Source organism: Choristoneura fumiferana, chromosome 14 (genome assembly GCF_025370935.1).
Source record: "Choristoneura fumiferana chromosome 14, NRCan_CFum_1, whole genome shotgun sequence".
NCBI classification, from domain to species: domain Eukaryota; kingdom Metazoa; phylum Arthropoda; class Insecta; order Lepidoptera; family Tortricidae; genus Choristoneura; species Choristoneura fumiferana.
Genome location: NC_133485.1, coordinates 13,645,075 through 13,657,378, shown reverse-complemented (window position 1 = coordinate 13,657,378; position 12,304 = coordinate 13,645,075). Strand labels below are relative to the sequence as shown.

General features: G+C 35.5%; 2 protein-coding genes and 1 pseudogene across 2 annotated transcripts; 2 read left to right on the top strand and 1 right to left on the bottom strand.

Annotated features, from left to right (window-relative positions):
- Positions 1 to 1,802: 1,802 nt before the first annotated feature.
- On the top strand, positions 1,803 to 3,024 carry LOC141434686 (STAGA complex 65 subunit gamma-like). The gene has a single exon (XM_074097119.1). The coding sequence runs from the start codon at positions 2,023 to 2,025 to the stop codon at positions 3,001 to 3,003; it is 981 nt and encodes a 326-aa protein (XP_073953220.1). The 5' UTR covers positions 1,803 to 2,022; the 3' UTR covers positions 3,004 to 3,024.
- Positions 3,025 to 3,933: 909 nt separating this feature from the next.
- Cks30A (Cyclin-dependent kinase subunit 30A) lies at positions 3,934 to 9,117 on the bottom strand. Its single transcript, XM_074097885.1, has 3 exons — positions 8,844 to 9,117; positions 8,446 to 8,573; positions 3,934 to 7,933 (listed from the first exon to the last, which is right to left on the bottom strand). Exons 1-3 carry the CDS (start codon positions 8,897 to 8,899, stop codon positions 7,878 to 7,880), a joined length of 240 nt encoding a protein of 79 aa, XP_073953986.1. The 5' UTR covers positions 8,900 to 9,117; the 3' UTR covers positions 3,934 to 7,877.
- Positions 9,118 to 9,738: 621 nt separating this feature from the next.
- On the top strand, positions 9,739 to 11,817 carry LOC141435230 (uncharacterized; annotated as a pseudogene).
- The last annotated feature ends 487 nt before the right edge of the window (positions 11,818 to 12,304 follow it).

Below are 12,304 nucleotides of genomic sequence, written 5' to 3'. Positions count from 1 at the left end.
GTAACAGCTAGTACTTATATTAATAAAAGAAATATCCATTAAGTACGTGAAATGCGTGGAATTAACATTTTCGTTAGGCAGGCGTGGCGTGGGGGAGACCAGGTATAAAAGTAACACGGGATATATGCGCCATTTTGATCCCTCCATGGCGCTCACGGTGCTGTGCCGTCAGGTTGTGAACGTAGCGAGTAGATGCCGCAAAAATACCCACAAAGTATGTTTCGATCTATTTTTTCAAGTGTGTTTGTTTTTATTGTGGTTAGTTTAAGCATGTTATGTGTCAGTAAAATTTTATAACTGTACATCTTTCTATCTTGGCGTTCGAAAAGGTATCTTTCTAACGAGTTTTTTAGATTATGCGCAAGTGTTTGACAAATTCGGGAAAATTTAAAGGTAGGGATGAAAGTAACAACTTGTTACTTTTATCCTTATTACGATTTTGGTATCGTAAAACTCATTTTATTGTGTTCATTTATATTTCAAAGAACTACAGATTTATTTTCTTATTCCAGAATACCTAACATACATATACAAACGACTAGTAGAGGCTTATAGTCACTGCAGAAATAAAGGATTTGGCTGCGGAAGAAGTACTTCTCAGAAAAGTACCATTTTAAGAAAAAATACTGGCCGAGTATTTTATTATTACTATTTTATACACTTCATTGTTCCTAAATTAATACGGATCAATGACCAAAGAAGTGAAAACATTGGCGTTTCAATTGTCAATAAAATATAACAGTAAACTCTTCTAAAAACAAATTAAATTATGTATCTTTAAACCATTTTGATTATTTAAAAGATTGCTATGTTTCCAAAACGTAATTAATATTTTTGATTAAATTAAGACCTAAACCTAAGTAAAAGGCTGATTATAAGTTAAAATATTGATTATGAACGTATTTTTGTTTTTATTTGCTATGTTACAATCATCCCTTTGTACTGTTACAACCAACCCTAGGGGTAGCGATGGATGTAGCAGATTCCACTTTTTTATATGATAGTTTTTTTTTTCAAAATATATAATACCAGTTGCATTTAATCTATAGCTAAAATATAGTTGAAAGACCAATCTAACTGGTATATTAATTGAGATTACAAAATTCCTTATAGTGTGAGAGAAATGACGTGAAAAATGAAAATTGTTACGTTCATCCCTGGTCTCCCCTATGTTTTCCAATGTAACTCGGAAAGTCGGAATAGTATACACAAACTGCCATATATGCCTACTTGTCCTTACTAACATCATGTAAGTACAATTTTTTACTTGAACTAGCGCACTTGAACTAGGACTAGAATTACGACCTAGGACAGACTACGAAGATTCAGTGTGTTACGTCTAATGACAATAATATCTAATAACCTTTAAATGAGCAATTCTTGTATATATATGTATAAATATTTATAATCAGGATCTCGGAAACGACTCGAACGAATTCGATGAAATTTGGAATGTGGGGGTTTTCGGGGATGACAAATAGATCTAGCTTGGTTTTATCTCTGGGAAAACGCTTATTATCGAGTTTTAGCCCGAGCAAAGCTCGGTCGCCCATGTAGTGATTTGATAATCAATGTATATTTTCTTAGATATATGTTCTATCGTACCTTACATAGAACAAGGGCATGATTTCACTTTTACTAAATTAACTCATTTTTAAAATTTTGTGACAGTTAATGCCTTTGTTGTACTGCCGAAAGTATGATATAATCCTGAATGGGCTTTGTTTTCTTTGCTTTTTTTTTTTCAAGAAAAAGAAATCAAGCATTTTTGTCGTTATCGGCTTGACACTGACAACGACAGTGACAGATGGATGACAGTTGTTCGTTTGCTTTGCCTTCTGCCAACCTGCTTTGTTTGCGCTAGTTTACTAATAAACGTGTTGTTATTTATTTGGTAAAGATATTTCGATCAACTGTGAATTAACCAAAATAATGTAATGCAGCTCTAGCCATTTTACTCAACCAAACCAAAACTGAGACGACGCAAAAAGGAAAATAAACAATTCTTTCATTTTTGCAACCATGGCCACAAGAAAGCATTGGGGTGACTTTGAAGACGATGGTTGCGACGACTCTGCACTTCAAACCGTGAATTTCAATCCAATCATCGAGCTAGGCATGCAGAACATCCCAGAAATACCGATCTCCGTGAAATCGTCGCCTATCGAGTTACCAACACCAAATCTGATCACGCATACTATTATGTTACACTCTTACTCGAGACAGCTGTCGGCGATATTAGAACAGACAGAAAATGCAGTGTTCGAAGGTGCTCGCCTAGATCCTTTAAGTTTACCGACGATGCCGCCAGAGCCACCGCTAAATCTAGAACACGAAGCAATCCCACCTATAAACTTCCTTGAAAAAGAATACTGTGATTTCTCACTAGGCAAGGGTCCGGTTATTCTTCCGTTCACTCCAGAAAGCCACCAGAGAGCTTTGCGCCAGTGTGTAGCCTTAGCCTTGGGGCACATTGGAGTTTCAACTTGTACTAACACTGCCCTGTTTGGTCTGACTGATGCACTAGATTTCTACATGACAAATATGTGCAAGCTAATGAGAACAGTTGTAGACAGAGAAGCCAGCGGAATCAAGTCAGGATTCCCAGATGTAATTCAGAAAGTTTTTGCAGATTTAAATGTGGGGCACCTTGGGGAGTTTTACGAGAATAAAGTTGTAAGATACCACTCAAAGATTAAAAATCGGTGTATAGAATTAAAAGCACAGTGTGAAGCGTTGGCAGTAGGTGATATTGCTCCCCAATTAAAGCTTGAAGAGGTGCCAGAGCTACATTTCCCAGCAGCCTTGGATGGTGCATTCACACCGTCTCTAGAACCAGGATTTCAAATGCTGCACAGTTTAGAACAAGAACAGCTTCAGGGCTTAGACCTGCTGGATACGGTCTCCACTGAAGATATTAAAGTGGAAACAATGGAGTTCTCACAACCTGATGCTGTCAAATTGTTATCATTGTCACCTAGTGCTAAGAAAAAACGAAAATAAAAGATTAATAACAACTTTTAATTTTTATTTTTTTTAGGTGTTTATAATTCTATCATTGCCTTTCATTATCTGTTAAAAAAATATTTTTAATACAAGCTTTTTCTGCTGACTGTCCTTTTTGTTGACTGTACTTGCATTGTCATCCAAACTACATTTTCTTACCAAATTTCAAGTCAATGCCATTAACCGTTGAGGAGTCCCGTCCTGCGGAGATGATCTTGGCTGGACTACCAGGATGTCACTGCCAGATTATTGTATTGTCACCAGATTTTTACATAAGTATGCCAAATTTCAAATCAATCCGACCACAGGAGTGCAAATAAATAAGTAAACAAATGGCAAGTTAAATAAAAGCTTGTAAAAAATATGAGTGATTCCCGCAATTTCATTCAAAGATGCATTATAGGGGTTTACAAACCTCTGGCTGTTTGTCTCATCTGGACAGTGAGCAAGGCACATTGCTTGTAGAACAATGTAGCAACTGCAAACTGATAGACATAGTGTAGGAAGGAGGCCCCGAAGATTGTGAGAACCTGTTGGATTCGGGCAACGCAGGACCAAGAGTATCTAATGTATTGGCAATATTTGGAAGAATTATAGTTTTTCTTTTAAAATATAAAATTTTACTCGCAAATGTGATGAAAAACATTGTACGTCGCACGGGCGATACTAGAATTGCGAACATCGACTCATTAAAGCCCGAAGTCGAGGGCTTCTAATAGACTTTCGTAGTTCCTTATTTACCTCCCTTAAGACACAATGTACTATTTTTGCCTTACCACGATCGACTGGACCCTTGTTACGTATAATATAATGTGACTGGACTGATAGTCGCGATCGACCGGTTGGCCACCCCTTTTCTAGAGTTACTTACTTGTGCAGGAAAATAATTTCAACTGGATTTATTGGGGAATAAAATAAGACATGAACTTATAACGTAGCACCAAATAATTTATTAACCATACCAAATGAACAAGCACTAATTCCACGATCTGTACTAACTCATGAAAACATGACAATATTGACAAGTGCTAAGATGCTGATTTAATTACAAATAAAGTTTATTTACAAATTCGAGCAGATCAATAATAAATTCCAAATTGACATACAATCGGCTACAAAGATATAAATCATATTTTTACCTTATTGTATAATAATAAGATAAAAAAAAAAAAACATTTCGATGCCTGCCTTTCACTAAAGGATAATTAGTGGAAATGGAAGTAACGGACTGAGCTTATAGAAATAAATAAACAATCTTATGACTTCTTATTCAGTGGGATCACATTCAATGTAGTTTACCATTGTGACTTAGGCTACCTGTCCACTGGAGCGGAGCGAGGGGGTAATGCGGAGCAGAGACGCAAAGCTAGATAGAGGAGCGGAGATAGTAATTTATCTCCCTCACCGCTCCGCTCCAGTGGATCACAGGCAGCCTTAAATGGACTTCGTATATTCGCTCCGCTTTCCGTCCATAGTGGGCATTAAACACTTTGTAGTCCACTGCACATTATTTTAAAATCATAGGTCAAACTTAAAATAACCAAGCCAGATTTGACAAGAATAGAAAGTGCTCAAAAAATTTACATATTGTTAGTAAAATACAAATTTTAGGCCGTCAGAAATAGATACCACAGAATTGATAATAGGAGGAATATAAATATCACGCTAGCTATAAGCGCGAGGGACACATACGGCTAAAAAGCCATGTACTTATTTTTCAATACATGTAACTAAATTAGTTTCTAAAATGTTGGGTTACTGAAAAAACTGTGTTGATAAAAAAGGTAATATCATTAATGAGTACCTACCAGTTTTACTAAAACCCATGAAAACACAATAAACGTGTGCGCACTGATAGCTGATGTATAAAAGTAGCAAAATAAGTCGAATTTCACTTGATAACATTTCTCTTCCTCTTACAGACTGACCAACAGTTATGAGTTGAAGTGTTGATGCCGTTCACATAAGGTGCAGCATTTTTTACTCTAATTCACAGAAAATTTGATCAGCCTGTATTGTTCTGTGGATGGAACATTGTCACGCCAGACCTAAGCCATTTTCTTTAGTTGACCAACAAGTAGGTATATATTTGTTGTTTTTTTTTGAAGTTGAGTTTCCTTTAGGGCCAAAGACACTAGGTCCTTGCTTTTGTTTACATGTTTATAGTTTTTAAATTGTATGACATGCTTTTTAAAGATGGGAGCGTGCAATCGGGAAAAATCCCGTGTGTTTAATAGTAACATAATATATTCAATTACATCTAATATGGCTAGCAGTGCGAGGTAAGTTATTGGGCTAACGTTAATATCACATCCCTTATTGTCAAGTCCAGTAAAAAGAGTGCATAGTGAACTCACTTCATCCTCTAAATATGTTCCAAGCATTTTAGTTCCATAAAAACTAAACAGTGCTCCAAATCAATGCACCTGTAATCAGTATTAAAAAATATATATGCCACAAAAGTAGGACCGAAAATCATATTACTCTCTTGCTTACATAAAAAAAAAATACCATGGGACACTTCACACCAATTGACCTAATCCCAAACTAAGCAAAGCTTGTACTATGGATACTAGGCAACGGATAAACATACTTATATAGATAAAAACATTCTTAAATACATATTAAACATCCAAGACCCAAGGACAAGATTCAGATTATTCATACAAATATCTGCCTCGTCTGGGAATCGAACCCGGGACCTCAAGCATCATAGTCAGGGTCTCTTAACCACTTGGCCATCAGGTTGTGTCAACATTTGTCTAAAACACGAAGCAAGAAGGAAATATAATTTTAGATTCTACTAGCCATCTACTATAGTTAAATGTAAATGGTGATAGCCACATGACAGCATAATAGCAATAGTATAATATATGTGAAAACAATATCGTTCCTATTTCCAAGGACCGCCAAGCCTTTAAAATCTATCTACAACACAATGTTTAACACATTTTCCACCTTTACACTGTCTAGCACGCTCTAAAATAACTAAAAATGGTCACATTAACAAGAAAATTCATAATCTTAGAAATATGTAGGTAGAAGAGCACTTGTGGTTGGTCCTATGATTCTTATACATAATGACTAATGTTAACAAAAAAACCTAAATAATATATGGAATGAAGATCAAATGTTGGGCCCATAACTTAACTATCAAAGAACTTAATCAACATTACTGATGTGCCAAAGGAAACTGTCTAAAATTGCGGAATATTTCATATAGGAAATTTTCGGAAACTTCTCACAATTTGGTATGTGGATTGAAACTTTCCATTTCTTAAATTTAAATTTCCAATATTTCTTGTGAAAAATTCCAGAAATTTCCAAGAACCTTTTCAACTTTTCGGAAACTTTCTGCAACTTGCACATCTGTAATCTCCATGCATGAAAAAATAAAAATTGTATGAAGGAAACTTAAACAGACATTACTAAGTTCGCTTAATGCGGTCGCCAAAGTAGTTTCAAATTACAGTGGTCAACTTATTTCGTTAACACTTTTACACTAGTATGTCCGCCTAATAGGATGGCTGCGTGACTCTGTGACCGATTCGATCAACAAACGTCATCTTTAGACCAGTCAGTCTGTCTGCCTAATATGATAGCTGCGTGATTCTCGTACAGATTCGATCAACAAACGCCATCTTTACACTAATCTGTCCGCCTAGAATGCTGGCTGAAGGAATCTTAGACAGATTCAATTCAATCAGCAAACAACATCTTTGCACTAGTCTGTCCGCCTAATTAGGTCAAATGGTCATTTTTATTTCTACTTTTGCCATATGCAGAGACCTTAATACCACATTATTTCACCATCCCAGTAATTTTGGTGCATTTGTTCTTAAGAATATATTGACAAATGTATATTATTATATGAAAACCAACACTACTAAACTTAATAAATTTGATTATGAATAGATTAAAGAGATCTCTAGTGGAACATAAAAAAATAAATCTAGTAAAACTATCCTAATAATAAAGGCTCATGCAAAAGGTGGGTTTATTTTTTATTTTTTTATTTTATTTATTTGGGGCATCAACAGCCTTATACCAGGCTTATACCTCTTTCTCTGTCATATCACAATAACTTTGTAACTAAAAAACACACTGTTATAAGTCAAGGCTGGCTAAACCCGCCAAGGCATTTTAATTTGCCTGCCAAATTTTTATTTTAATAGCATGATAAATTTTTGTAGTAAGGTACCTTTGAAAGTAATAGCCAGGAGCCGCCTCAGACTTGAATAATTTTGCATCTGGAAAATCTATTGGGCAATGTTGTTATAAAGTAGTGCATGAGTGTTGGCAGTTTGAAACTTTTTGTTCAAAATTAGTTGTAGCTGGTATTCTACTGAACATGAACAGCTCTACTGTACTTGAGCAAAAGTCATCTGACAGTGGCTTATCCAACCTAGACATGGGCAGAATCATCAATTTCTTATTTAGCAGTTACACTCTTGTCAGTGTCAGTGTAGCTGATTAATGGCTCTCCAATTCCCTCTGCTCAAAGTTTAAGTTTAGGAGGAAGTTTTGAGTAGAGGGCTATTATCATGCCAAAAATTTAATTGAATTGAAAACATATTGAAGCTGCCACAAATCATTATGAAAGTAAAATTGTAACCAGATATTGTGTCATTAATACTGTACTGCAAATAAGAAAAATATTAAGTCTAAAGTATTTTACCTGCACCAGAAATACCTGCCTTATTACTCTGGCTTGGAGCTTCACATTTCTAGTAAGTTCAACATATATGTCCTACAGTGTAGTAACAAACATAAGAATAATTCTCAAATGGTTATGTTCAGTTATGGGCCATAATGATAACTACAAACTACAGTTGTTTATAAGTCTATACACAAGTTAAGTAAGTGAATGTTCACTTCTTTTCGGGTGGTGTTGTCTTCTTTCGTCGGAACAGCAAGATGTGAGGCTCTGAAAAACAAAAGATGCCCGATTAACTTGAGAAAATTTTATTCCTTGAGAAATGGATCAGCCTACACCACATTCAACATTATTTGATCAACAGAGTACAACAAGAAGAATAATCACTGTGTCGGACTTCCATACCTTAGGTTAGGTACTATCAAACTGAGTTTTTCATAAAAAAATTGATGGTGACATTGCATTGCTTGACAAGGGAACTCATTATGACATTTACTGTGAGACCATTCTATGGTTGGTCAGAAAGCTAATGGTTCAACTGAACAGTCAACGGCAATTACCTATACAGCCATAGCATCAAATACATATATCAACATCATGATTAGTGGCGTAAAGTATAGATATTTTTTATGCCTTGATAACATACATATATTTATTACCTTGACTGTACACTAAGCAATAAAGATTTAAAAACAAAAATTGGATGTAAACATTAAATATACAATGAAAAAAAGTAAATAATATAAACCCATAAAAACAAAAATGTATCTAGTTGCTCTTACCTGGTTGATGCGTCATGTAGTGTACCCAGCCCTGGCTCTGCTGCACACCAATGCCGCGCCACTCCTGTTCCGACATCAGATGGTTCTTAGGAACCAATTTGACCATGTCCTTAGGTAATACCACGTGCCTGAACAATTTAAGATTATTTGTTTTTCAATACACACCATAAAAATCCCTAAGGGTACGACAGTAGTTTGTTTTGTGACACTTATTGCCAACCAATTATATTCTTCGCAAAATATACATATGATTCAGGTCGAGATTCTAGTTAGAGTATTATCAGCGAAACAGCTTTTTAGTAAAGCAAATTAAATACTCGAATACTTACTAGGTTATGTTATAATTGTATAGCAATGCAACACATTAGTCTAAAACATCTCGGAGCTAAACTATATACCTGTATTCGTGGTCCTCGTCATAATATTTGTCCGAATAATAAATTTCTCTCGACATGGTGAAAGTTATTATTTTGTCGTCGAAGATAACTCTGCAGAAACACACTTGTAAAGTTGTAAGGTTGTAACTTTCCCTCACTACAATAGTTATTTTGTAACGTAGAGCTAATTGCTTCGATTAGGCTTTAGGAAACAAAGAAATCACAGAAACAACTCGAAAAATTCCACCGCTGTTACGATTCTGACAAAGAAGCGGTTAACGAACATCAAATTTGAAAATCAAAGTGTTGTCATATGTTTGTAACAGTGGCGTGGCCTTTTTTACGTATGGTAATTCAAATGTTAACCTTTTTCAGATGTTATAAATTTAATTGAAACGAATGGTTGCGTTTTCAAGTTTCATATTTTTTGATAGTGTCAATGAAATCGTCAAAAAATAAATTACTTTCACAAGAAATTTATTAGGGTATTTTTTTTTTCAATATAAGGAAGTAAATTTAACCGGATGTGTTACATCCGTATCCCTATGGCTGTTTTGTTTTTAAACACTGAATGGGTTCGGAATCATAAGATTTTGCCAGGACAATAATTTTCTGCATAGAAAACAAATCTTCGATAGTACCTATTTACGATCTCAAAAAGGGGCTAATCTAGATCCATACCATACACTGGCAATGCCAAGCCGTAATTGGATAATTTTACAAATATATTCTAAGTAGTACATAGGTACGTATACAGAAAGAATTTCAGTCTGAGGAATTTTTCGCAGAGTGGCAGAGCTATAAACGATTTTCATGTTTAGGTAAAAATACCTAACTTCTAGTAAGAAAAGTTATTGGATTATTGTATATCTATAATCTGTATTACCTATTTTCATCATGTGCCAAGTATCAGAGGAGAGCGGGAGAATTATTCGGGTTGCAAAAGCCTTGTTGGGCGGACTATGGGTGCGAAGTCTGCGAAGTACTAGGTGGGGTGGGGGTGATGAAATCTATCTGAATCTATCGCAGCGCTTATACTGGCCAAAAGTAGAATAGAAATAGTGTAGGCTCTATCTGTCATATCTGTCATTAAACAAAGCGATAGCGATTCGATTTGATAATCACTATGATAGACTCAACTACCTAATTTTAGTAATTGCATTATTCCGTTTAATAAAAATGGGTCACAGCAGTTGTTGTGTTGTAAACTGCAAGAATACGGGTAGAAATAGTAAATGCAAGTTTTACTGTTTCCCAACGGCTCCTTGGAAAGTGGAACAACGCAAGAAATGGATAACTGCAGTCAAGAGAAAAAAGTAAGAAGCACCATTACCTTATTTAAAACCTTTATTTGATATTATTCTTATGGAAACATTTTACCAACATAAGTTCAATTTTGTTTCAGTGCTGATGGATCACCATGGTACCCAAAACCAAGTGATTTAATATGCAGTGGTCATTTCATTGGTGGCAAGAAATCTGACGAGTCAGCCAGTCCCAGTTATGTACCGACGATATTTCCTCCAATCTATCGTTCTAAAATACCAAATGAGTCTGTAGCTATATCACGGTTCAGACGTTTTATGGCACGGAGAAAGAAGAAAGAACTTTCCAACACCATACCAACCAACCAACCGTTTATTCCCTCATCGGAAACATGTCATCAAGTAGAGATGACTTTTAAAAGTGATCATGAATGTCAAGTTGATATATTTTCGAAATTTAACAATGCAGGAAATACATTTACATGTAATAGATATATTTATAACCAAGTATGTGATGCTGAAGTACAAACAGAAATAGACAACTCAACTGTTTATATTAAAACTTACAAAGAAATGAAGAACAAAGTATGTAATACCTCCGAAAAATCATATACAGATGGGGCAAGAAAAAATTTTTTACTGAGTTTTCATCAATCCATAATGATGAGCAACTAACAGATCTTGCAGGTGTGCCATTCTACAACTTTCAATTATTATTAAAAACTAGCAACCAATCACAAACACAGTATTTCCAAAGAAGATAGACTATTATTTTAATAAAAATTAAAACTGGCATGACATTTTCAGCTCTGTGTTTTGTTTGGTGTGCACAGAACAACAATCTCAAGGATTTTCTATACATCTTTAGAAAAATTAGGTAACAAATAATTTTGATTGCCTTAGTGGTTTGATTCATGGTCTCAAACAAAGGGTTGTGTAAAGGTGATTTTCCACCGGCAAGGCGAGACGAGAATTGAAATTTGTATGGCGGCGCCCGCGGCGGGCGCACGAGAATGCAACAGCAACACGCTTCGCGCGATAGGTGTTTTGTTGTTCGTTGCTGCAGGGCTACTACGAAATTCGAAAATCGAAGTTCGTATTGTACCGTCCCTCTCACTCTCGTATTAAATAATATAAGCGTCGGAGGGACGGTACGATACGAACTTCAATTTTCGAATGTCGTAGTAGCCATACTGTTTATTACTTGCGAAAACCGTCATGATAGTACAAATTTCTACTAGAGGTCGCTGTTAACACGAAGCGCGACCCCTGCAAGTTTCCTTATCATACTTATAAGTATCTTATTTGTGGGCGACGTAGAATAAGTGGTCTAACAATTTTGAAACAAGTTCCTATGAAATGAATATGTCGCTAAAGTTGAACTTTTAAGTCGACAGACACATCTGTTGGCATTACAATACAATACAATACAAAGACTCTTTATTGTACACCAGACATAGTAAGCGATACAGAAAACAGATACACAGAGAAAGCATTGCATTCACATTTTTAAAACTTATTTACCTAGTTTAAAACATACTTCGATTGTTTACATTTTTTTTACCTACCTAAACAAATATCCTTAGGGGCTGTTTCACCACCCATTGATTAATTTTATCTCACGGATAAATGTGATGCCGTCTGTTATTTTTTTGTTAAATAATCATAAAATTCATAAGTTTTATTTCTACACCCATACAAATAAAGATCTACACAAGTCTGTTTTACTTTTTGCAGTCGCCAACCCTAGCGCTCCGCGCAGCCGTAGGTATAAATTCCAAGAATACGGCCGAGTCAATCTACTGCCTTGTTACGTATATTGTGGTCGCGTACTCAAGACCAGGCTCGCACCTCGAAGTTTTCGGAATTTATGTGCAAAATTACACTCTAAATTTACCATGAGCTTTGCGGTGAAGGAAAACATCGTGAGGGAATCTGTGCAACTCGTCTACAAAAAGATTCAATGATGTGTGTGAAGTTCCCAATTCACACGGTGCTAGCGTGGGAAGTACGGCCCAGGCCCCAAATAAAACCAATACCAGCTCTTGTTGCAGCTGCTTGTGCTTCTACGTCGACATTGACAAAATAAGCAAAGGAAACCTATAAAAAATGTTTATTTACATAATAAAATAACACTAATACAATTAAACTTAATTTAAGTTTGGTTTATCATGTTTTCTTTTATGCCTTTCAAAGTCAGACTTTTGTGCAAATTTA